Source organism: Carlito syrichta, unplaced genomic scaffold (genome assembly GCF_000164805.1).
Source record: "Carlito syrichta isolate Samal-C Ts95f unplaced genomic scaffold, Tarsius_syrichta-2.0.1 Scaffold301536, whole genome shotgun sequence".
In the NCBI taxonomy this organism is placed as follows: domain Eukaryota; kingdom Metazoa; phylum Chordata; class Mammalia; order Primates; family Tarsiidae; genus Carlito; species Carlito syrichta.
This window is the reverse complement of record NW_007245632.1, coordinates 103,714-131,034: the sequence shown is the minus strand read 5'-3', so window position 1 is coordinate 131,034 and position 27,321 is coordinate 103,714. Positions and strand designations below refer to the sequence as shown.

General features: G+C 37.7%; 1 protein-coding gene across 1 annotated transcript in view; it reads right to left on the bottom strand.

Annotated features, from left to right (window-relative positions):
* The window catches only part of TBC1D32 (TBC1 domain family member 32), a 246,584-nt gene that overhangs the window by 122,256 nt on the left and 97,007 nt on the right, over positions 1 to 27,321 (bottom strand). Inside the window, exons 20-21 of the mRNA XM_021710784.1 lie at positions 21,463 to 21,579; positions 662 to 750 (exon numbers count right to left, since the gene is read on the bottom strand). Coding sequence (XP_021566459.1) covers positions 662 to 750; positions 21,463 to 21,579 — 206 coding nt within the window. The remainder of the gene's footprint in view (positions 1 to 661; positions 751 to 21,462; positions 21,580 to 27,321) is intronic.

Genomic DNA, 27,321 nt, shown 5'->3' with positions numbered 1-27,321 from the left:
GTCCATGTGACAAATATGGACATGTATCCTCTGAATCTAAAACAAAAAAATAAAGGTAGCAATTTGTGGATGAGGAAGCAAATTATATGGCTACATACGACCAAAAGATTTAGAATGTCACGGGTATCTGGGGCCCTAGCAACTTTGCTTTATTTCCCATTTGAACATGCTCAATAAAAGGTAAATATATATACATACACACATATATATACATACACACATAAAACTCAACCAAGAGACTCAAACCTCCAGAAAAGTAGAGTCGAAAAGCAATGACTAACACCAAGAGCAACACTTGGGCCTAGAGATGAATCATTCGTTGCCAGGCCTCTTTTAATGCTGCATGATGCCAAGGGCCTGACCAAACGCCAGTCCAGGGAAGCCACAGTGGACTCCTGAGTAAACTGATAACGGCTCACTAGATGCTTCTAGTAAATCAAGCATAAGCAGAAGACTGCAATAACACAAAGTCTAAATTCAGACAGAGGTCATATCCACAGTGCAAAAATCTAATTGCCATAATTTATTTTGTGACAAATACCATTTAGATCTGCTTTTTAAAATTAGCTGATCTAAACACTTTTTTAAAGTATACAGAACAAATGCTTAACTCTTCGTGACATACAGAACATACTATCTACAATCAAACTTAGCACTTTACCTTAGACCAAAGATGTGTGATTGTTCATAGTTGAATAAAGAATGAATCTTAGCTTCAGAGTTCAAAATTATAAGTCTATCAATAATATCCTGAAAAAGAAAGACAGAGTGAGACTGTGCTTGACTGGAGCCTTTGAAAATTAAGTCAACAAATATTTGTTCAGATTCTCAAGTCTGGTTCTCAATTTTGGCTTGACACTGAAATCCAATGGGGGAAGGGAAGTGAAAGGGGAAAGGAGGAAGGGGAAGGGAGAAGGGGGGCGGGGGCAGGGAGGGAGGAAAGGAGGGGAGGGAGGGACAAGGAGAAGGGAAGGGAGTGGGAAAGGGGAGGGACAGGAAAGGGAAAGGGAAACGCGAACGTCTGGGTCTCGTCTTCAGATTCTGAACTTAGTGGTCTGAGTGGGGCCTGGATTTACACTAGGGTTTGTAAAAGTAATCTAACAAACTTCCGGTCAAAGAGGAAAATCACTAATTTATACCCAGCTCTGGAACTGGTGAGCAGCTGATACAGCCAGTTAAACACTGATAAAAATGGCCAAAATGTAAACTTCTTTGAAACGTAAATATGAACTCCACCAACGGGAAGCATGAACAATGGACCTGGACATTTTTATCTCGCAGCCATTTGAGATTTTGTTAATAGAGATTTTCTGACCACTCCTACTTAACATAGTACAAGAAGTCCCAGCCAGAGCAATCAGAAAAGACAAAGACATAAAAGGCATCCAGAAAGAGAAATAGAAAGTCAAATTCTCTCTCTTCACAGATAATGTAATTCTATATCTAGAAAACCCTAAAGGTGGGTTCAAGAATAGCCTGGACAACTTTGAGAGACCTCATCTCTACAATGACTCAAAAACTTTGCCGGGAGTGGTAGCGTGTAGTTCTGGCTATTTGGAAGGCTGAGGCAGAAGCATTACCAGAGTCCAGCAGGTCAACACGGGGGTGGCAGTGAGCGTGTCAGTGCACTCCAGCCTGGGACACGAAGTGAGACTCCAACTCAAGAAAAAAGAAAACCCTAAAGATTCTGCCAAAAGACTCCTAGACATAATAAGCAATTTCTGTAACATTCCAGTATACAAAGAGTCAACAATAAAAAGGAGCATTTCTAAACACCAACAAGGTTCAAGCTGAGAATCACATCAAGAACGCATTCCATTTACAATAGCCAAAAATAAAATCTATATACATATATAGAAACATATTAACAAAGGAGGTGAAAGATCTCTACAAAGAGAGCTACAAAACACTGCTGAAGGAATCAAAGACAATACAAACAAATAGAAAAACATTCCATGCTCATGGATTGGAAAAATCAATATCGTTAAAATGTCTATACTGCCCAAAGTGAGCTACAGATTCAGTGTAATCCCTTTCAAACCACTAGTGTCATCTTTCACAGAACAAGAAAAAAAAATTCTAAAATTCATTTGTAACCAAAAAAGAGCCCAAATAGCCAAAGCAATCCTAAGCAAAAAGAATAAAGCCCAAGGCCTCACATAACCCAACTGTAAACTTTACTATCTGGCTACCAAAACAGCATGGTACTAATACAAAAGTAGAAACAAAGAACAATGAATCAGAGTGGAGAACCCAGAAATAAAGCTGCCCACTTACAACAAGCTGATCCTTTACAATGCCAACAAAAATAAACAACGGGGAAAGGACACTTAATTCATTCAATCAATAGTGCTGGAAAAAACAGCTAACCACATGCAAAAGAATGAAGCTGCATCCTTTCGTTTCACAATACATAAAAATTAACTAAACATGGATTAAATTATTAAATATAAGACTTCAAAATATAAAAATACTAGAAGAAAACCTAGGAAACACTCTGGATATCGATCTAACCAATAAATTTATGACTAAGTTCTCAAAAGCAGACATAGCAAAGACAAAAATTAATGACGGGGACCTAATTAAACTAAAGAGCTTCTGCAAAGCAAAAGAAACTTCAACAGACCACATAGGAAACCTACAAATGAGAGAAAGTATCTACAAACTATTCATGCAACAAATGATTAATATCCAGAAACTATAAGGAACTTTTAAATGAATCAACAGAAAATAAAAAACCAAACAACTCCAATAAAAAATGGGCAAAGGACATGATTAGATACTTCTCAGAATAAGACACACAGGCAACTAACAAAAAATATGAAAAAATGTTCAGCATCACTAATCAACAGAGAAATGCAAATCAAAACCACAATGAGATACCAACTCACACCAGTCAGAATGGCTTTTATTTAAAAAAAAAAAAGTTATAAAACAAAAGATGTTGGTAAGGCTACAGAGAAAAAGGAACACACACACTGTGGGTAGTTCAGACTGTAGAGAGCAGTTTGGAAAGTTCTCAACGAGCTAAAAACAGAATCACCAATCAACCCAGCAATTTCATTACTGGGTATACACCCAACAGGACATAAATCATTCTACCAAAAAGATACCTGTACTTCTATGTTCACCACAGGACTATTCACAATATCAAAGTTATGAAATCAACCTAGATTACAGAGAACTGAATAAAGAAATGTGATATATATTCACCATGGAATACTATACAGTCATAAAAACAAACGAAATCAAGTCTTTCTGCTGCACCATGGATGTAACTGGAGGCCATTATCCTAAGCTAATTAAACCAAAAACAGAAAACCAAATATACTTTCTCACTTAGGGAAGAAAGGCATAAACATAAAAAAGAGATTATCTGACTCATGTAAATCAGTGATTCCAACTATAGTTGAACATTAGAATTACCTAGGGAATTTTTAAAAAGTAGAGATACTCAGGCTATACCCAAGGCCAATTAAGTCACTATGCTTAAGGGTAGGATTCTGGCATTAATATTCTTTTAAAAGTTCCCTAAAGTTCCATGTGTAGCCAGGCTTCAAAAACTACTAATGCAAGGACACAGAGAACCTGTTGACCTAAGTGCCACCAGTTGTCCCAAGTACCGACAATCTTAGCCTACCAAATAATTTCCAACAGTCTCTGAAAGCTTTTCTGTAATTTCCTGCTTTTATGTATATCCTTGGGTGCAGGCCTAAGAAATTTATTGATAGACAAATACCTGTCTCATTTTCCTGACCAAGAAATGTATTACTCTCCAGTGAGTTTACATTCCAGATATTTCTGTGACCAATATGGTAAAAGAAGAAAGGTTTTGCTAGGGAGTAAAGTCACATAATATCTGTTAAGTTTTTTGTGGATAATGATACAAAGACCATATCATCAAGTAAATAAGAAGAAAGGGAATAAGTTTGTACAAAGGAGTAAATAATGCATAATTCAAAATCATATTTCAAAAACACTAATCAAAATATGCCAAAAACAAGATCCTGTACAAATTTACCTCATAAAATTTATACCCAACACTTAAAAATGCATTTACTGTTCTACAAACTACCTTACAGAAATATATAAATAATACTAGCACAGAGTTTAAATTAGCAAATATTAATAAACTACCTAACAATTATGACTAAAAAGACTTATTTTAAAATATTTGTCACTGCTGTCAACTTCTGAGCTGGGCATTTCTTGCTTCAAACATCACACTAGAACCTGAGTTAAACAACTCATATTCATCTCCCAAGCTGCATAGTCATTCTCCTAATCGTCCCACCTCCCTCTCCCGCCCTCTCCCTCCCTCTCCTTGCCTCTTCCTCTCTCTCCCTCCCCCTCTCTCTCCCCCTAAACTCTCCACTCTGACTGTCCTGATGTAGCTACAAGGACAGAACCACAGAGCTCTCCTGGACTTGCCCAGGCACCCAGATGCCGTTAAGCAAGTCATCTTGTAGAAAACATAATGCTGATACTTGCTTGCTATGTAGTTCTACAAATAGGGAGATATTTTTACTGCTGAATATTTATTGTAATTTAATAAACGACCTATCATCATCCCTGTTTTTACTAGTTGACCTTCATAGGATAATCTAGAACTGATAATACATCATTAGCTTTCTCTCATCTAAGAAAAGAGAAGCTACCAATTCGATCCAAAAGGATTACTACAGATTTTTCTTCATTAGTAGGGTATTAGTACAGGTGACTGAAATTTGCAGCTATATGAATATGATGCAAACCTCAGAGTACTTGATATCCACTGAAACCTCCTAACTATGAAGTTCTAGTTTTGAATCTAAGAACTAGATACTGTAAGAATACAAATGACAGACAGAGACTGTATTACCAACAAGCTAAGGGAAGAGTAGATTACAGCAATCTATCAAAGATAATGCATTTTCAGAGAACAAATGTTATGGCAGATAATTTCTTCAAAGAAGAAGATTACATTGATGTATCACCACTTAGGGATGAAAACAAAACTCCTGGGAAGCCTGCTTAGAGAGAGCTTCGGTTTCTAAGCACCATAACGTGTGTCTAGACTGGGAAACAACTTCCTGAATCAAGAACCAGCTTCTAGGCAACCAGCTCATGCACCTAAGGCCTTGAACTTGCAAAAAGCAGACAGAACACCTACGTGCTTTTAAAAGATACTGTCTAGCTTGAGAATATTTTCAGTAATCTATTAGGCTAGACTGAGACCATACTGGAAAAACAGAGAGGAATATATTCTAAATTCATATATTCGATATAAGCCAAGACACGTTTGAGTGCCTACTCTGCTTACAATTGCCCTAAGGGCCATGTGTGTGCTATTGGATCTGTTTTACTTAAGAAACAGGCAAGTGAAGGGTGAGGACAGGTCAGTCGTGATGTCCCAACATCCCTGCACCAGCCCTGCGAGAAGTGGCTCATGATTAGTTAGCCTATGAATAAAATGAAGCCCAACAAGGCACCTCCTTGGGAGTTTTCTGAGTGGGGAAGTAAAAATATAGGCACTCTCCTGTTTGAGGGTGTAGTGAGTGAAATGGTGACCCCGGCCAAAAAAATGTACGTCCACAGCCTAATCCCTAGAACCTCTAAATGTCACTTGATTCAGAAAAAGGGTCCTTGCTTGTTGATGAAGTTAAGAGTCTCGAGGTCAGGTCATCCTAGATTACCCAGGAGGACCCTACATCCAAGACAAGTGTCTTGTAAGATGAAAGCAGACAGAATTTTAGAACAGAGAAGCAGAGGCAGGAACTGGATTTATGCATCAATACAACATGGACATCTAGAGAAAACAGAAGCTTAAGGGGGGGTCTTCCCTGGAGCCTTGGGAAGGAACTTCGCCTTGCTGGTACTTTGATTTCAAACTCCTGGCCTCCTGAACTGTAAAAGAACAAGCTTCTGTTGTTTTCAGCCACCTAGTGTGTAGCACCATGCCATGGCAACCCCAAGAAACTAACACCAGGAGCGGGAGTAAAGATATCAGCATGGAGTAACAGGGAGTTCCTCCTAGGGAGAAGGGGGGACTATGGCGTCCTCTCCTATGGAGAGCACCATCGGGAGAAGACTGCAATAACAATAATTACGGCAAACATGTATGTAGCACTTAGGATCCGCTTGACAGTGGTCTGAATTCACTGAACCTTCACAACAATCTTGAGATGGGAACATTACTCCTCTTTTAAGGAATGACTGACATAAATAAGCTATACATATTTAACATATACTTCAACTGTATAATTGACGAGTGTGAAATAAGTATACATCTGTGAAAACATCCTCACAATGTATGCCATAAACGTAACCATCACTTCAAAAAGTTTCCTCTGGCCTTTTAATTGTGTGTATAAGGAACATTTAGCATAAGATCTACCCTCTTAGCAAGTGGCTTTTTAAAAAATATATCTAATACAGTATTGTTAATTCCAGGCCCTATGTTGTATGGTGTACTTTTAGGATGTATTCATCATGTATAAAGAAAACTTTGTACCCTTTAACTAATACCTGCCTGTTTCCCACTTTCCAACACCCCAGCCCCTGGCAACAACCATTCCACTCTCTACTTCTATGAGTTTGACTATCTGGGACCCATCATGTAAGTGGTGTCCTGTACTATTTGTCCTTCAGTGTCAGGCTTACTTTACTTGGCATAATACCCTCTTTTAACAAAAGAGAAACCTGAGGTCTAACTTGTCCAAGATCACACAACTAGTAAGAGGCTAAGTCAGGCAGTCTGGCTTCAGAAAACAAACTCTTAGCCACTATGCTATGTTTACCTTTCAACAAAGCCAAGATGGAAAGGATTAACCAGAAAAGGCAAAGGACAGAAGGGGACAGGCACGCTGAGAGAGACAGACGTGGGCCTCATAGTGTGTGCAGTCCACTTTTCCGTTGTCCCACTTTTCCTGAAAGAGGTTCTATAAGTCAAGTCGTTATATAAGTCAGTAAATTTCCTTTCTTGCTTAAACTAATTTAAATTGTGCTTTTCTACCTAATATAACACTGTATCTATAAAAATACCACATAGCTGGAAGCTAAGTAATAGAAACTGAAAGCAATAAAAAAAAGTATATGTTATAGGAAGCGAGTATTTTGTACCATTCACTTTTGTTTTATTTACTTATTTATTTTGAGACAGGATCTCACTCTGTTACCCAGGCTGGAGTGTGGTGAATGAATCATAACTCATGGTAACTTTCAACTGCTAACCTCAAGGGATCCTCTCACCTTAAACTCTTAAGCAGTTAGGACAACAGGCAAATGCCATCATACCTGGCTAATTTTTTGGTAGAGACAGGATCTTACTTTGCTCTCTGGCTGTTCTCAAACTCCTAGGATCAAGCAATTCTCCCACCTGGGCCTCCCAAAGTGTTGGGATTACAGGCATAAGCCACCATTCCTGGCTTCATTCACTTTGATTTACTAAGGTACAGCTTGAAAGCTGTTCACAAGGTCTAGAACTTTGGTAGATACCTGATATGAAGCCATGAAAAATTAAAGCCTAATATCCCTAAAATCTAAAAAATCTCTTAAAATTGAAGGGAAAAAAGAACCACACAAATAGAAAAATAGGCAAAAATGAATGAGAAAACCATTAGGAGAAGAATAAATGTCAATGGCTATTAAACATATGAAAAGATGTTCTAATCACAATGAAAACATGACATTTCTCACTTGACAGACAAACACTTAAACTTGAGCACATAATCTTCTTCATTAGCCACCAAGAAGTGGGCACTATAACATTTTATTCATGGGAATGCAAAATGATTATTCCCTGTGGATGGAAATCTAGCAACAAATACCATACAATGGTATACATTACATATGAATGTATGTTTCAACCCAGCAATCCCATTCTAGAAACCCAGACTGAAAATTGTGGGGTAGGCAGCATTCTAAGATGGTCCCCAAGATTCTCAGGTCCCAAACACAAAAGCAAGCACTGCTATGAAGAAATTTTTTTACAAATGTCACTAAAATTCTTAATCAGTTGACTTTAAGATAGGAGATTATTAGAGTGGGCTTGATCTAATCACACGAACACTTTAAAAGCCAAATTTTGGCTGTTCACAGGACAAATATTCACAGAGATTCAAAGAATTAAAGGGGAATGGTATGTGGGACGTTCCTGATTGCTAAAATGGAAGGGGCCACAGGACAACAACCTTGGAGCAGCCTCTGGAACTAAGAGAAGTCTCTGGCTGACAGCCAGCAAGAAACCAGGCACTTCAAGTCCTACAAGTGCAAAAAACTGAATTCTGCCAAAAACAGCGAGTGCAGAAGCAGATTCTTGAGACCCAAATGAGCACTAGAGCCTTGCCAGCACCTTGATTTTAGCCTCATAATATTCTGAGCAGAAAACTCAGGCACCCCGTGCTGGACTTCTTATCTACAAAACTGAGCTAATAAGTGGGTGCTGTTGTTTGCTTTGGGTTTGGGGGGTTTATTTTTCACTTTTATTTTAAAGATGTGGGGTACAATACAGGGTTAGGCATACAAATGGTCACTGTACAGTTAAAGTTTGGGCCTCGTGGGTGCTGTTTTAATCTGCTAAATTTGTTATATTGCAATAGGTAAAAAAATGTGGACCCTTGCAAATATGATATAAGTCAAAGCTATTAATTTTGGACCCATTTATAATAGCAAAAGACTTGAAAAAATCCAAATGTCCACCAATAAAAGACTGAATAAATAAACTTTAGCACTTCTTCACAACAGAGTTTTATGTAGCTGTGAAAAAAAGGATAAAAAGAGCAATACACACTGCTGTGGAGTAATCTCCAAGACAGGCAATTAAGGAAAAAATTCAAAGGGCAAGTAAGTGTGTGTAGCATGCTGTCTTTTGTTTAAAACATCTAGAGGGAAAGAAAAGCCGTATGTTGTTTTTTGAAGGACAGCAGAAGGACAAACCAAAAACTAATTTGTCACCTACAGAGCAGCACTGGACAACAGAACTTTTAGCAAGGAAGAAAATGCTCTGTGCTGTGTTGTCCAATATGGAAGCCACAAGCCATACGAGGTGAGTGAGTACCCGAAAACTTAAAATGTGGATAGTAATTTTCAGCTTGACTTAATTTTAATTAATTTAAACTTAAACAGTCACATACAGTTAGCGGCTACAATTCAGAAGATCCAAATCTACAAGGGCAAGGAAGGAAAAGGGGATTCATAAGCAAGCACATTCTGTAAACGAACCTAGGTATACACCAGAATCACATACTTGCTTCTTAGAGTTTAATGCAAAAAAGACAAAATCAGGCCAGGCTTAGCGGCTCCCATCTGTAATCCCAGCACTTAGGGAGACGAGGCAGGAGGATTGCTTGAGCCCAGGGGACGAGCCCAGGCAACACAGCAAGACTTCAGCTCTACAAATAAATTTGTAAAAATGTTTAGCCAGGTATAGTGCCACACAACTACCTGGGGAACTGAGGCAGAAGGACCATCTGAGCCCAGGAGGTCGACGCTACAGTGTGTCGTAATCGTGCTACTGTAATCTAGCCTGAGTAATAAAGTAAGACCTCAATTCAAAAAAAAAAATTTTTTAAGACAAAATTAAGACAACAAAAAAGTAAAAACAGGGCCAAGCGTGGTTGGCTCAGCCTATAATCCTAGTACTTTGAGAAGCCAAGGCAAGAGGACTGCCTGAGCAACTTGGTGAGACCTGAGCAACTTGGTGAGACCTCATCTCTACAATAAATTACAATAAATCACAAAAATTAGCCGGGTGTAGTGGCATGCATCTGTAGTTCCAGCTACTTGGAAGGCTGAGGAAGAAGGATCACCTAAGCCCAGCAGGTGAAGATTGCAGTGGCCATGATCTTGGTACAGCCTGAGTGACAGAGTGAGACTCCAACTCAAAAAAAAAAAAAAAAAGTACAATTCCTCTAAATGTATAACATTTTTAAAATAAACAAATATTACCAATTTAGTGGCATTACTAGGCAGAGTAGAGACTGACTTACATGAAGTGATTTTAAAACATAGTATTTTGATTGTAAATTCCCAGTAGCATATACTCTAAAGACAAAAAGAACTGAAAAGATACATCAATATACATTTATAAATCGTACTTTATTTTGAAGCCATTATATATACATTGTACAATAATGCTAATAAGTAATGTTGTTCATCATGAAAACTTTAGAAACCAAGTTTTCAATGAAAAAGAAATGAAATATAAGTAGATAAGCAAGTAAGAAGAAATATCAATACAAATTTAGGATTCATTTTTCTCCTAAGAATTAAAAAAGGCTGGAAATTGCAAGCCTGCAATTCCAGCACTTTGGGAGGATTGCTTAAACCCAGGAACGAGAGATCAGCCTGAGCAACATAGCAAAGCCTTGTGTCTACAAAAAATAAAAATAAAAAAATTAGCCATGCATGGCGATGTAAGCATGTAGTCCCAGCTACTTAGAAGGCTGAGGTGGAAGGACAAGTCAAGGCTGCAGTGAGCTGCGAACATGCCACTACACGCCAGTCTGGGCAACAGGAGTAAGACCCTGACTCAAGAAGAGGAGGAGGAGGAGGAGAAAAGAGAAAGAGGAGGAGGAGGAAAGAGAAAGAGGAAGAGGAAGAAGAGGAGGAAGAAGAGGAGGAAGAAGAATTTTTAAAAAAACTATTTGTTCTCCATTAGTAGTCCAGTAAAAGACCCAGATAACTCTTAACAGCAAACATTCCTAATGCCCAAGTTGTAGTTTCTAAATAACACTCCCTAATAAAAGAAACAGACTCTTTGAAGATGGCTGATTTGAACCAGGGTGAGAAAATGTACACAGTGAGTCAGCAACATCTTACATGAGAAAGCAAGAAAGCAAAACATCAAACATCAATTTGTACATATCCAAAGAACTCAACCAAAGAAGCAATATCTTGATCATCAAAAGCAATAACGACTGCACTGGATTAAACACATATGTATATAAAATCAGACATTCGTAACAATACCAATAGTAAAAATAATAAAACCACTTTATTGACAATTTCTACAGCACTGATTCATTACTCTGAAAATGTATAAATAAATGCAAAGAAGCAAGCATCTATTCTGCCTTTCCTGAAAGAACTGCATTTCAAGGTCACCTTTATTAAATTCTTTATTAAAGAATTCCAGTTAAAAGCAAAAAAACAAAAGAATTAGAATCACCACTTCACACCTGCTAATAAAACAATGAATCAATGCAACACAAGAGAAACAACTCAGTTTCTCCAATAAATCAAAGGCATGGAAATGAAAAGGAAAAGTAAACAGTTTTAGGTGAAAAGAGAAACTTAAAAGACATAATGACTGAATGCATCCTGTGGAACTTGGTTGGATCATTACTTGACTAACTTTAAAAAATACAACTTTGAGACCAGGAGAGACATTTCTGTGTAGATTGTGCAGTAGATAATATTAAGAGATTGTAGTTAATATTTAAGATATGATAAAGCAACCATAGTTTATGATGGCAACTCAAGTCAAAGAAAAACCAAAAAAGTACTTGTCAGTTAGAGATGCAATCTAAGTTATTTACAGGCAAATCAACAATATACCCGAAATATATTTTATAATTCAGAAACAAAAGTAGGAGTAAAAGGAAGGAAACTGGAAAAGAGCAGGAGAATGACAGAATGTTCATATAAGCTGAAGGTTAGTGATGAGTATACGGGAGCTCCTTATACTATTTTTTATGTGAGTTTGAAAATGTCCACAAGAGAAAATAAAGAAAGCTCACACATGTGTACATATGCACACACAAACACATATACATACATACACTGACACACACAATGGTTCCTCAGAGTAACTTCCTAGAGTTCCTGAGATGGGACTCCCATCAAAGAAAATAGAAATTTATACCTTATCAAATTGAACCTTCTTAAATAAAGCCTAACAAGGAACCAACACATCAAGTTTCCATTCAACGAGAGTCTAACTTATAATAAATAATAAAGCAATGAGGTTACTAAGAACCTACTATCCTCCTAGTAACAAAATACAACGTTCTAGACTTTAGAGACAAAAGACAAATTAAGTTCCTTTCCTCACAGATCATATAGCTTATTATGAAAGGTAAATAAGTATACAAAGAATTATAAAATAAAAAGATTATTCAATATCCATGTATAAGATGCTAAAACAGCATATTACAAGAACACATAAACTGGAAAAGTGGCAAATAGAAAGGACAGAGGAGACTTCAAAGAAAAGGTAAAGCCTGAAATAAGTCCTGAAGGACAAGGAGGTGATAGCTAGCCAAAAGGCAAGGTTATATGCTCTCCAGACCATAGAGAATGAAAGCTACTTGTCCAAAGACCCTGAGGGTAGAGAGTGGAACGCAAGAAAAGAGAGGGCTTTTAGAAGCTAGGAGAAACTGTGTGCCATGATCAATATGGACTAAAGTTGGAAGGAGAGGGAAAAGCAACAAGATTAAATCAATGGAATGATGGCACTTGGTTTTCATTTTTTTATTTTTATTTTTTATGTTTTTATTTTTTACTTTTGAGTTGGAGTCTCACTCTGTCACTCAGACTGGAGTGCAGTGGCCACTCCCGGCCACCGCAGACTCGACCTGCTGGGTTCCGGTGATCCTTCCGCCTCAGCCTTCTGAGTAGCCGGAATTATAGGCATGCGCTACCACGCCCGGTTGATTTTTTTTTATTTATTGTGGAGATGAGGTTTCACCAAGTTGCCCCAGCAGGTCTCAAACCCACAGGCTCAGGCAATCCACTCACCTCAGCCTCCCAAAGTGCGGGATTACAGGATGAGCCACCGTGCCCGGCTAGTTTTCATTTTTTTAAAAGGATCACTTTGATTTGTGTGAGGATAAATTATAAATTGAAACTGGAAGAAAAATAGCAGTTAGGATTTCACAAAATAATCCAGACAAGAAATGAGGGTCCGAGCTAAGGTGGTCACAATAGGAATTTGAAAAGGGAAACATAACTGAGATATTAGGAAGGTAAAATCTGTAAGTGATGATTTAGTGCATATACAGGGAAGCTAATTCAATTGTATCGATGATAGATAGTACCATATACTGAGACAGAGAAATAGGAAATGGAATTGATCTAGAAAAGATAAAACATTACATTCAGTTGTATACACCATAAGTTACATACATAGATGTCTAGGAATTTTCTAGATGCATATTACGTTAGAAATTTGAGTGGCAGTTGAGTGATATAGATGGCAGAGTTGTCAGTGTCAACTGAAGCAATGGACTTGGATGAGATCATCCTGGAGGCAATTAGACAAACAGGGGCAGAAAAGTCCGTAAGATCACTATGCAGGAAAGACCACAAAAAAAAAAAAAACCACACTCTGTTGATTTTTGACTTTGATGATCTATCTAGGGCTGTTAGTGGGGTATTCAAGTCCCCAGATATAACAGTGTTAGAGTCAATATCTTTTTTTAGTTTACTTAGCAGTCGGTTTATAAATGCTGATGCTCTTGTGTTGGGTGCATATATGTTTTGGATGGATAGCTCCTGCTGATGGACTGAACTCTTTATCATTATATAGTGTTCTTTTATATCTTTTAAATTTTTTGATAGCTTAAAGGTCATTTTGTCTGATATTAAGATCATGACTCCTACCTTCTTTTGTGATCCATTTGCCTGGAAACTAATTTTCCTTCCTCTAACTTTGAGTCTGTGTGCATCCCTTGTGGTGAGATGAGTTTCCTGGATGCAGCAAATAATTGCATCATGGTTTCTTATCCAGTTTGCCATTCTGTATCTTTTCAGTGGAGCAATTAGTCCACTTACATTCAGGATGATTATTGAAATGTGATTCTTTATCCGTGTCATGAAGTTCTTATGAAGTTTTTTCTTTGTTTTCTTTGAGCTTTGGGGTTGATGTATTGTGTGTCTTTTAAAGTTTACTTTGTTCATGCTCTGCTATTCTCTTGGGAAGTGTGAGGTTATTATTTTTTTTTTTTTTTTCCCCTTTCTTTCTTCTGTGCTCAATACATTTTTAAGCATTTCCTGTAAAGCTAGTCTGGAAGCTACATAATCACTTAGGAATTGGATGTCTGGAAAAGATTTTAATTCTCCATTGCTGATGAAGCTGAGTTTGGCAGGGTAGGAAATTCTTGGTTGAAATTGTTTATCTTTGAGGACTTGAATATTGGACTCTAGTCCCTTCTGGCTTGTAGTGTTCCTGCTGATACGTCTGTTGCTATTCTGAGTGGATTTGCCTGGTAGGTAGTCTGACCTTTCTCAGTGTCTTTAGGATTTTTTTCTTCTCTACCTACTTTGTACAGACAAATTACTATGTGTCTAGGGGTTAGTCTTCTCCTTTGATGTCTTGAAGGGGGTTCTCTGTATCCCTTGTGTTTGGATGGTCACACCTCTGGTGAGAGGGGGAAAGTTTTCATAAATAAACTCCTGGAATATTTGCTCCAAGGTGTTCTCCATTTCCCTTTCTTCTTCTGAGATACCAATCAGGCATAGGTTCGGCCTCTTGATATAACTGTACATCTCCTGCAGGTTCTGTTCTTTCTTTCTGAATTTTCTTTCTACGTTTTTTACAGATTGGGTTAATTCCATGTTCTGGTCCTCAAGTACTGAGATTCTTCATTCTGCTTGATTAATTCTGTTTTCCATGCTTGTCATCTTGTTATTTATTTCCTATATGAAATTTGTTATGGCCCAAATCTCTGTTACAAGTTCTTTCAGTGTTGCATCTTGTCTTTCTTGAGTCTTATTCACTCTTAACATCTATTCCCTAACCCCTGGGGGCCAGTCCTTGGTGAGTTGCATTATTTGGGCTCTGAGCTCTGATTTTTTCAGGCGTTTTCTCTTTGTTATACTGGAAATTACCTATGACCTTCCTTTTTCTTTTTTTTTCTCTCATTTGCAACAGTTTTTTTTTTCTCTTTAGTTTCATTATTCAATGGCAGTGGGAGAGGCTTTCACTTCTGATGTTTGCTCAGTCCTCTATTCTTTCCTGATTTGGGCTCTAGATTTGTTCTGTTTTGAAACAGGACTGTGAGTGGGAAGCTTTGCTGTCTCTTGTTTTTTTGAGAGTTGAATAAGGTAGAGGATGAGAGCAAGGATTCAGAAGCTACTTACAAATCACAATGTTCACTGATTATGGTAAGGGTTCCCTGAGACCCACTCCTCACCACCACTCGATATGATGATGCACTGTGTACATGTGTGTACCCCGAGTCCAAGATACAGTAACAGCTATGAGAAGAACATAGAAAAGTCAAGTGAAATAAGATGGACAAAAATTTTAAAAAGTAAAAAATGAAAAATGAAAAAACACAGTACAATGAAAGCAGAAACTAAAGCAAAAAACAGTTGAACACAAAAACACACACACATACACACATACATACACACACACACCAAAACAAACTGGAATAATAACAAAACAAAACAAACATCATCAACAATAAAACAGGAAAACCAAACACATACACACACTTTCACAGAAACACACACATACCCAGCACAACATGAATGGAAAAGAAAAAGAAAAAAGGAATTCAGATTTAACCCTCACACATATATGCATACACACATTAAACCAAAAAACAGAGAAGAACAAAAGAGCAAAACAAATCAATAAAAAAAGTAAAAGATGAACACTCAATAATTCACATACACACATAAACAGAAAACAAAACAAAACAAAAAAACAAAAGAAGTATGAAAAAAAGGAGGAGGGGATGCGGATCAAGTCCTCACATACACATTCATGCACAAAGCAAAAATATTTTTAAAATTAGAAAAACTAGCAAACAAAAAATTTGTTTTAAAAACCTGCCACAAGAAGGCAGATTCTGTAATTGTTCCTCTCATCTGCTGTCTCCTACAGAGCTTCAACCCCATTCACTTTCTCCCCAGTGTCCAGACCAGGGATGGAGAGGGGGCAGTGGGGGTGACTGGGGTTGCAGTTCTCCCCTCCTACTCTTATATGGTCAGGGGGATCCCCTCCAGTGGGTAGGTGAAGGATTGCTTCTTCCCCAGGTACTCGTGGCGGGGGGGGGGGTTGTACACACGTATACTGCAGTGGAGTCCTCCTATTGCAGCTGACTTCCAGGCTCTGCCTGAGTTTGTCCTCCTCAGTCATATCTCAGCCGTGTGGATCTGATATTCAGAGGATTGCTGGGGAGGAGGGGAATTGGGTCAGCCCCAGACTCACTACTGATCCCTTTGAAGGTCTTCCTCATCCTTTTCTGGTCACCCATTTTGTCCATGGCTGAATCAGGGTAAAGAGTCGGGCACCTGAGACTCAGCACTCATCTTGTCCCTCCAGAGTTTATGCTTTCAGGCTATTCCCTCTGGGTCACGATCAGTCCCTGACTAGGTGATCTGCTGGTCACAGAGATCGGACCTATTGCTGTGGTGAGCAAGCTGGAGCACTCTCCTGCCCCATTTTCCAGATGGGGGCGGGATGCCTCTTCATCTTCTGCAGTGGGGCTCTGCCTCGGGCTTCCTCTGCAGCCCTTGCTGCCAGTGTCCGGCCAGGTGCTGCAGTGCTGAGGCAGAGCCTGGGGCCGACAGTCTCTCCCACCGCAGTGGTGAAGCAGAGCCTGGAGCCAGTAGTCTCTCCCCACAGCGTCTTCCCAGGAAGACTTTTGTCAGTTAAAAAAACGGTACTTGGTTTCTGTGACCCTGGAGGCACTAGGGACCAAACAGCACCAGCTGCTTCACCAGGAGAGCCCTGGCCACTTGCTCACGAGCCCCCACTGAGTCTCTCCCAGCACCTTCTTCTCAGGAAGGGTTTTGTTGATTAAAAGAAAGAAGAAAAAAAACAATGGTGCTCAGCTTCTGCATCCGGGAATTACTTGGGAGTTGCATGTTTTAATAGGAAAGTCTACACATGCTTAAATGATGATGGGAAGTAGTGATTTTTCTACAGTGCAGTAATATAATACCTTCACGAGAAGCAGAGTAGTACAACTGTTTGCATTAAGTGTCTTAAGACTAAATAGAAAACAAATTCTTCCAAAACTGAAAAGATATATTTGAATATGAACTGTGGAGACACATTAAAAACTTAAGATAACAAACATAAAAGCCATTGTTTTAGAGTAAATAATAAAACTAATTCGTACTTTTTCCCTTAGTCCATTTAAATGGATTCAATGAAGCCAACAATATTAGGAATAATTATGGACAATAACCACTCACTGGACATAACTATGTGCTAGATATTATGGATGTCTAAGATATCCTACTTTTTCTAAGGTACTCAAAACGTAGTGGAAGAGACGGGCAAATAAATGATGAACTATAGAATTACAGGCAAACCTTGTTCTATGCCACTTACTGAGTTTTGCAGATAATGCATTTTTTGCAAACTGAAGGTCTGCAGCAAGCTTACACTGAGCAGGTCTATTGGTGCCATTTCTCTCACAGCATGTCCTGACTTGGTGCCACTGTGTCACATTATGGCAATTCTCCCAATGTATCTATTATGTTGATCTGTGGTCAGAGATCTTTGATGTCACTGTTGTAACTGTCTTAGGGTGCCACAAACTGCCAACTTAAGACAGAGGGCTTTCTGGACAAAGGTTGGTGTGTCCTGATGGCTCCACTGACCAGCCATTCCCCCATCTCTCTCCCTCTCCTCAGGCCTCCCTGTTCCCTGAGACATAACTATATTAAAATTAGGCCAATTAATAACCTTAATGACCCCTAGATGTTCAAGTAAAAGGAAGAGTCACATGTCTCTCACAGTAAAGCAAAAGCTAGAAGTGATTAAACTTAGTGAGGAAGGCACGTCAAAAGCAGAGACAGACCAAAGGCTAGGCTTCCTATGTTAAACAGTTAGCCAAGTTGTGAATGCAGAGAAGTTCTTGAAGGAAATTTAAAGTGCTATTCCAGCGAACATCCAAATGATTAAAAAGTCAGTCAGCTTTATTGCTGATATTGAGAAAGTTGTAGTGAGCTGGATACAAGAACAAACCAGCCACAGCATTCCTTTAAGCCAAAGCCTACTCCAGAGCAAGGTCCTAACTCTCGTCAATGCTATGAAGGCCAAGAAAGGTGAGGAAGCTGCCGGAAAAAAGTCTGAAGCTAGCAGAGGGTGGTTCAAGAGGTTTAAAAAAGGAAGCCATCTCCATGATATGAATGTGCAAGGTGAAGCAGCAAGTTCTCCAGGAGACCTAGCGAAGATCACTGACAAAGTTGATCACTACACTTAACAAATTTCCAGTGCAGTCAAAATGGCCTCATATTGAAAGACTTTGCCATCTAGGACTTTCATAGCTATAGAGGTCAACGCCTGGCTTCAAAGCTTCAAAATGTAGGCTGACTCTCTTGCTAGGAGCTAATGCAGCTAATGAGTTTACATTAATGAAGCCAATGCTCATTTACCATTCTAAAACTCCCAGAGCCCTGAAGAATTATACTAAGTCTACTCTATGTGCTCTACAAATGGAAAAACAAAGCCTGCATGACAGCAAATCTGTTTACTGCATGGGTTTACCGAATATTGTAAGCCCACAATTGAGAACTATCGCTCAGAAAAAAAGATTCCTTTCAAAACATCACTGCTCACTGACAATGCGACTGGTCAAACAAAGTTTTGATGGAGATGTACAGAGAGATGAATGTTGTTTTCACACCTGCTAACACAAATCTGCAGCCTATAAATCAAGGAGTGATTTTGACTTCCAAGTCTCTTATTTAAGAAGTACATTCCATAAGACTATAGCTGCCATGGATAGTGATTTCTCTGACAGATCTGGATGAAGTAAATTGAAAACCTTTTGGAAAGGATTCACCATTCTAGAGGGTATTAACAATATTCATGAGTCATGGGATAAAGTCAAGATATAAGTATTCAGAGAAGTTTGAAATAAGTTGATTCCAGCCCTCTTGAATGACTAACAGGAGTTCAGGACTTCAGTGGAAGAAGTAACTACAGGTGTGTTGGAAATAGGAAGAGAACACAAATTATAAGTGGAGCTTATTAAGTGTGAATGATTTTCTGAAATTTCACAAATTTCCCACAAACTTTAATAGACAATACAATTTTAATAGATAAACTTTAAAGGATGAGGAATTGCTTCCTATGAATCAATAATAAAGTGGTTTCTTGGGATGGAATCTAATCCTGGTGACAATGCTGTGAACATGGGATGAAGTGACAAAAAAAGATTTAGAATACTACATGAACTTAGTTGATAAAGCAGTGGTAGGGTTTGAGATAACTGATTCTAATTTTTAAAAAGTCTTACTGTAAGTGAAATGTTATCAAAAAGCATCAAATGTTACAGAAAAATCTGTTGAAAAAGGAATAGTCAACCAATATGGCAAACTTCATTGCTTATTTGTCTCATTTTCAGAGCCACCCCAACCTTTGGAAACCGTCACCTTTATCAGGCAGCAGCCATCAACATCAAGGCAAGACCCTCCACCAGCAAAAAGATTATGACTAGCAAAAAGATTATCATCTGAGTCTCATGGAAGGCTTAATGATCATTAGCAGTTTTAGCAATAAGTATTTTTAAATTAGGCTATGTACATTGGGGTTTTTGTAGACATCATGCTGTTGCACACAACACTACAGTAGAGTATAAACATAACTTTTATATACACTGAGAATCCAAAAAAATTGGTGTGACTCACTTTTTTGAAATGTTCACTTTATTGCGATGGTCTGCAACTGAATACAAAACTACTCTGAGATATGCCTATTCTTCAGAATCTACATGGAATTTAAACAAATCAGCAATAATAATAGTATCCCATTAAAAAGTGAGCAAATGACATGAGCAGACATTTCTCAAAACAAGATATACAAATGGGCAACAAACATATGAAAAAATGTTCAGCATCACCTATCATCAAGGAAATGCAAATTAAAACCACAAAGAGATATCTCCTTACCCCAGTCAGAATGGCCATTATTAAAAAGTCTAAATAAGTAAATGAATTTTGGTGCAGATGCAGTGAAAGTGCTTATACACTGTGGGTGGGAATATAAATCAGGACAACTTCAATGGAAAACAGTATGTAGACTTCTCAGAGAACTAAAAGTAGATCTACCATAAACCCAGGAATCCCACTACTCAGTATCTTTCCCAAGGACAAGAAGTAATTATGCAAAGAAGAAACCCACACATGTATGTTTATCACAGCACAATTCACAGTTGCAAAGATGTGGAATCAACCAAAGTGCCCATCAACCAATGAGTGGATAAAGAAAATATGGCATACACACACATACACACACACACACACACACACACACACACACACACACACCACGGAATACTACTTAGCCTTCAAAAGAAACAAAACAAAGTCTTTTGCAGCAACTTGAATTGAACTAGAAGCCATTATCCTAAGTGAAGTAACTCAGGAACAGAAAACCAAATATCACACATTTCACATTCTCACTTATAAGTGAGAGTGAAGCTATTGGTCTCCAAAGGCATACAGAGTGCTATAATGGACACTGGAGATTCAGAAGGGGGGAGGGAGAGAAGGAGGGGAGGGATGAAAAATTACCTCTGGGGTACGACATACACTATTCAGATGCCAAGTGCACTAAAGGTCCAGAGTTCAACACTATACAATTCATCCAAGTAACCAAAAATCACTTATACCCCTAAAGCTATTGAAATAATTAAAAAAAAAAAAATGTGCCAACATACAAGATACAACTGAGAAACTTCAGGAAAAGAAGGGTAAGGGAATCTAAGTCAATGTTAAGTGATAAATGTTAGAAGACCTATCTTTGCATTTCATACAAGTTACCTAAGATTTCCCAAATAGAGAGTTTTTAAAAATTCAAGCCTTTAGGGATAATAAAGGTTAAAGTTATGCAAAAGAGTAAAACTATGCTTACGAAAATAATAAAATATAGGACAAAGTGAACAGAAAATAAATAATTACTAATAAATGGAATTTCAGTATCAAATAATTATTTACTAATCCTTACATGTATATATACACATGTTTATGTATATTTAATTTGTAAATGTACCTAAAGATCAGAAACTAGATATGCCTAAGTAGTTAAAACAAGTTATTCATTTGTGAGTATGACATAAATCTCAAAATAAATAAATTTGTATATACTGCCCTCATGGGGCAATAATATGTAGTTCATTAAATATAAGCAGAAAATGTAGTGGATTCCTTAGATACAGTGTATTCCTAATTATCCTAAACAATGAAGGAGCAGTACCAGTATAACCAATATCATAATGAGTCATGTAAAAGTCATGCATACATATACTTCTATTTATGCCAAGCCTCTTTTCTTGTTGGGGATCATGAGCATTGTATTCTGATAAGTATTGGGAGCACTAGATGGCCTGTATCAAATATTGTATTCATAGATAATTCAAAAGATGATAATCCATAAATACATAATCAAAGCAGTCCTTAAATGTCCTTAAATAGTGTTTTTTTTTTTCTGTTTTTGGTCTAATTGAATTTTAATACAAATCTCAAATAATAGCATTTATAAAAAATAAAGATGGAAAGAAAATGACTTACAATAACACATGTTGGGACTTCACGAAGAGAATATTCTGCTTTATTAGGAAGATCTTGATTGCCTACAAGCTCATAGAAAGCAGGATAGGACGATAAGTTCACCAGTGCTAGGAAAGACTAAAGAGGGAGAAAGAAGACAGTCATTTAAATGGTTCATTTTCTTCTTCCACATCCATGGAAGAGTTACTAATGGACAGTTTTGTAGCTGGATGACTATGAGGGCTAATTTAATTTTTTAAATAAGCCTAATTCATTTTCACAAATGTGACATCATATATCTACATATATGATATGTACAAAAAGGTTAACATGAACAATAATCTACGAACTGCAAAGCTTGATATAATAACCACTGCATACATGAGATTTGGAAAATGTTTCAAATGTATCTCTTGAAAAGTTTGATTCTAACAAAAAATTCAATAATCCATCTTCCTCATTCTTTGCACTGTTATATCTAATATGTATAAAATACTAGAGAATAGTACATAGGGACTCTGGGGAGATAAAAAATTCTGACACTCTTGCCCTCAGGCCACAAGACTACCTTTTAGCATTCACTAGAAACCTAACTAACCTAGATATTACAGTTAATTTAAAGACATGGCTTTTCCTTTCAAAACCAGCTCAGTTTCTGGTGCAATTTTACTAAATTAGTCTCTCCATAAAACTTTTAAGTTCCTTGCTCTCGTTTCATCTTACTAAAAAGCAACTAGAATACTTTTCCCAGGCACACGTCATTCTTCGGCTCCCCAGTTCAAAAGCATGGAAGGGTTGCCTGTCACTAAGCCGCAAGTCTAAACTGCTTCGCATGACTTTCAAGGTATTTTCCTAATTGACAGCGCTCTTGACTTCACAGCCTCCCAAGCCTCATTTTCCTTTATTCCCCAACATGAAGTTGCCACATCAGTCCATCAGATCCGCTTGTGGGCTGCTTCAACTGACTGCTGCCTAGGCATATCTCTCTCCCTCCACTTACTCATTATCTCATTTTCTAATTTTCAAGTTTGCCACACATCATGGCTGAAGGCTTTCCAATTAACTCCATCCACATCTAGAAGTTCTATAATCTATCAATACTTACATCTTTCACTTCCATTGTATTAATTGTACATACTTGTAATCATTAAGTTTTCTGCTTGTCACTTTTTAAAATTCTCATTACACTCAGAAAATTTGAGAATCAGAAAAACTGAGAATTTTCACTAGAATCAGAAAACTAAAAAAATGAAAAGAACATTTCATTCAATCTCTCACTTAATAGATGAGAAAAGTTGAGGTCAAGTGAAGTGGTTTGGCCAAAGACCACTCAGAAAGTTGGTAGCAGAAATGATTTGTAATTTTTTATTTCCAGGTTTATGTTACTCATTACAAATCCCAATATAATCTTCAGACATTACTTAACAACATAACCCTTGTTCCACAGTCCTCGTTTAAGGACCTAGAAAGTTGAGTCCATTTTGTATCTCCTCCCCTAATTATACCAAATCCAGTGTTACCTAACAAATAACAAGTAGCTACATAGATAATAAATTCTGACATTCTTGCCCTCAGGCCACAAGACTACCTTTTAATATATCTAACACACAGTGGTTTTTAACAAATGTCATTTCTGGATAAGAAATGAATTCACATCAAGTTTTTTTAAAGCATCTATTTTTTTTCTGTAATAAAATATTCCATAACTTGAAGAAAGAAGGCCTAATCAATTCAAGAAGAAAATCATCCATGACTTAAAGCAATTACCTATTTGGATAGCAAAAAAGTTCTAATAAAGAATAATTAAATAAATATAACAAATTAGTGGCCATTTAATGAATGTCTATTTAAAGGGAAGTATGCACTATAGAGAAGAAGGAAAAAAAGTTATCCAGGAAAAGATGCTTGAGGAATATGTCTATCAATTAAATTTTTTTTTTTAAATTGCTGGGAAACTAGAGGATTCATGGCCACCCAAAAAACCATGGTATAAACAAATTCACTAATCACTAGGTATTAACTAGAAAGATGAACAGATTTCATTATAGTCTTATTTTTAATCCAATTTAGTTTGTCCTGAAAATATAGAGATAAACCTAAAAAATGCTTTATAATTTGATTATGCAAACATTTGATAATGTCCAGCAATACTTAGATATTACCAAAAATAAATCCTTTATTTTATATTTAAAGAATCTTTCCCATTTATTATGAACATGCCAGACTACAAAAAAGCTTTTAAAAAGTTCACTTTGATAGAAAAAGATATGTGATCTTTATAAATCAAATATATCGAAAATATGTTGAGGATTTTTGTATTATATATACATGAAGTATTCAATTGGTGTTTATGGACCCTCCCTCTACCTAAGATGTGAAATGATTTGGACCACTATAACCTTAGCAATGTCTGATACGCTACTCTAAACAAGTTAAGCAGAACTTTAGGTAAAAGCAATTCAATAACTGCATCTGAACTAAAACAACCTGAACAGAATTTTAAAGAGACTTAAGATCTTAGTAGCTTGTTTCTAGAAGAAACAAATCTATTTCTCACACACTGGACATTTTCTAAAGATGTTAGCCTACTGCAAAATTGCAATGTGTTAAGCATCTCTGGAACAAAAATTTTTTATAATGCAATCCTTGTTTCCCACAAAAATACACTGCAAGATGTTGCTAATAGCAAATTACCCTAAAATATGAGGTGGCACAAAACATAAACCTGCATCATCAATGTTTGGAAGAGAAGAATGAGGTTTTGTGCAATAATGATAAGGAAACTAAAGAAAAGCCAAATGTTTGATATATTTTAAGACTAAAGTATAAATTTAATTCCTCAAGTCAAGAACTTCTCTTATGAATTAAAAATCTTTCTGGTTGATAATGATGATCTATTAACTGATTTATTCACTCAAAACATTTTCATGCCAGCTGCTTATCAGTATCTGTGCCAGATGCTACCAAAACTAAAATGATGAAAGGAAGGGTCTCTGCCCTCAAAGACACAGTGCGGTGCCGGACAAACGCGCCGTTAAATCATTGAAAACGGTCCCCTGAATGCCCTGATGATACTGCACTATGGAGGAACAGGTGGGTACCAGTCCGACGACCACACAGCAAAGCAGGTAAGCCTGCGAAGTGAGGCTGGAGAAGTGCCAGGCAGGCGGGCGGAGACGTGCTGCGTGAGCGAGTTCCGCCTGTGTGCTCCAGGGAAGAAAGGGCCACACGACGTCTTCAAAAAGTAGCGGGAATCAGGTTTTATATTTTAGAAAGGTAGGTTTGAGGGTAGACAGCAATGAGAAGGACAGATCATAAGTTTTCAGAGCCGGGCTCGGTGGCTCAGCCTGTAATCCCGCGCCTTTGGGAGGCTGAGGTGAGTGGATTGCCTGAGCCCGCGGGTTCGAGACCCGCCTGGGCGGCGAGACCTCATCTCTACAATCAATCAAAATGAGCCGGCCTGTAATTCCAGCTACTCGGAAGGCTGAGGCGGAAGGATCGCCGGAGCCCAGCAGGTCGAGGCTGCGGTAGCTGGGAGCGGCCACTGAACTCCAGTCTGGGCGACGGAGTGAGACTCCAACTCAAAAAAAAAGAAGTTTTCAGAATGACAAATAACAGTTATACCTATTAGAACGGGGTTTATTAAAAATATGTCTAACAGAGTAATTGGAAAGTGACTCAAAAAGGTTGTTTCAAGAGGACACACGTCTGAGGAGTACAGGGAAGTCAAGTGACAGCAGTGTGTATAAAGTATTCTTTAAAGTCGCATGGACAAGAAGGGGAGAAGGCAGGCTGGATGGTGGTAACACTCTACTTACTGTCATTATATTAGCCCTTGCTTTTGGCCAAGCACATAGTACCAGTTTTTGTGCACATTATCTACGTTAATCCTTAACATGTACACCTGTAAACCAGAAGTCAACCTCGGGAAAAGCTGGCATCTGAATCCATGTCTGACTGACCCTAAAGCCTCTCCTAGAAGACACCAGACAGGCACTCAGATTCAGGAAGACCTTTCGAGAGGCAGGGGGGCGTTTTGCTTGTTTTCGGATGTGCCAATCAGGCCATCTTCAAACAGGCAGTCTTACATCTTTCTTGCCAATCTGTATGCCTTCTATTTTTTTCTTGCCTTACTGCACTAAGACACAATATAATGCTAAGTAAATGTGGTAAGAGTGAACCAAATTTCGATTCAATATTTTGCCATTAAATATGATAGAAGCCATATATTTTTCAAAGATAGCATTTAGCAGATTAAGGGTTAAATCTGTTGAGTTTTTATCATAAATGGGTATGAAATTTTGTCAAATGCTGTTTCCATGTCTACTGAAGTCATCTTAAGTGTTTCCTCTTTATTTTGTTAATATGATAAATTGCATTTTCATATTAGAATATTAAACCACCCTGCATTCCTAGAATAAATCCCACATGATCATAATAAATAATTCTTTCTATATTTGTCAATTCTATTTGCTAGCACAATATCTTATGAAATTTTTTTAATCTATATTCACAAGAGATTGATCCATAATTTTCATCTGTGATTTGCTTCTTTGTTTTTTTTTTTTTTTTGGTAACATTTTTGCCTCATTTCTGAATCAGTATTATGTTGGCCTCATAAATTAGAAAGTGCTTCCTCTATTTCTGTTTTCTGAAAAAGCTTGTGTGAGATTGGTGTTCTTCTCACATAATTGGTTTTATGTAAGAAGGTTCTTGATAACAAATTGAATTTCTTTAACAGATGCACAGATATTCAGTTTTTCTTTTTGCTTTCTTATGTTTTGGAAAGCCCGTTTTTAAAGGAATTTGCCAACTTTATCTTAGTTGTTGAACTAGTGGTCTAAAGTGGACCATTATATTCATGTATTACCCTTTAATATCTGTGGGATATTTAGCCACAGCCTCTATCATTTCTGAAATTGGTAATTTTGGGTACTTCTCTTATTTTCTTGGCCAATCTAGTGAGTTCACCTATTTTAGTTTATCTTATTTAATTGTTTGAGATGGGGTCACTGTCACCCAGGCTGAAGTGTAGTAGCATAATCATAGCTCACTGCAGCCTGCAATTCCTGGGTTAAAGCAATCCTTCCACCTCAGCCTCCCGAATAGCTAGGATTATAGGAGCACGCCACCATGCCTGGCTAATTTTTTTTTAATGTTTTGTAGAAATGAGGTCACACTATGTTGCCTAGGCTGTCTTGAACTCCTGGACTCAAGTAATTTCCTGCCTCAGCCTCCCAAAGCGCTGGGATTACAGGTGTGAGTCACTGCACCCACCCAGATTACTTCTACACTGTTGGTGGAAATCCAAACTAGTTCAATCTCTATGGAAAACAGTGTGGCAATTTCTAAAAGAACTAGAAATTAACCTTCCCTATGACCCAGCAATCCCCCTATTGGGAATATACCTAGAGGAACTCAAATCATTCTACAAAAAAGATATTTGCACACGCATGTTTGTTGCAGCTCTCTTCACAATCGCATAAATGTGGAACCAACCATACTGCCCACTGAAGTTGCACTGGATAAAAAAAATGTGGTACACATGCACAATGAAATATTATGCAACCATCAAGAAGGACAAACATATGGACTTTGCAGCAACTTGGATGGATTTAGAGTCGATCATACTCAGTGATCTAACACAGAAACAAAGAACAGAGTACCGCATGTTCTCACTCATAAGCGTACCTTCAACAACTGTCATAATACTTTAAGAAAGGGATTGGCAGTGGTGGGAATATGCCGGGGGGGCACACCTCATCCACAAGGGTACCTAATGAACATTTGTATACCTAAACAGAAATTGTACCCCACATCTTTAAAGTAAAAAAATGTCTGATGGGCAGCACAGTTGGTTCATTGTTTTTGCTTCTGTGA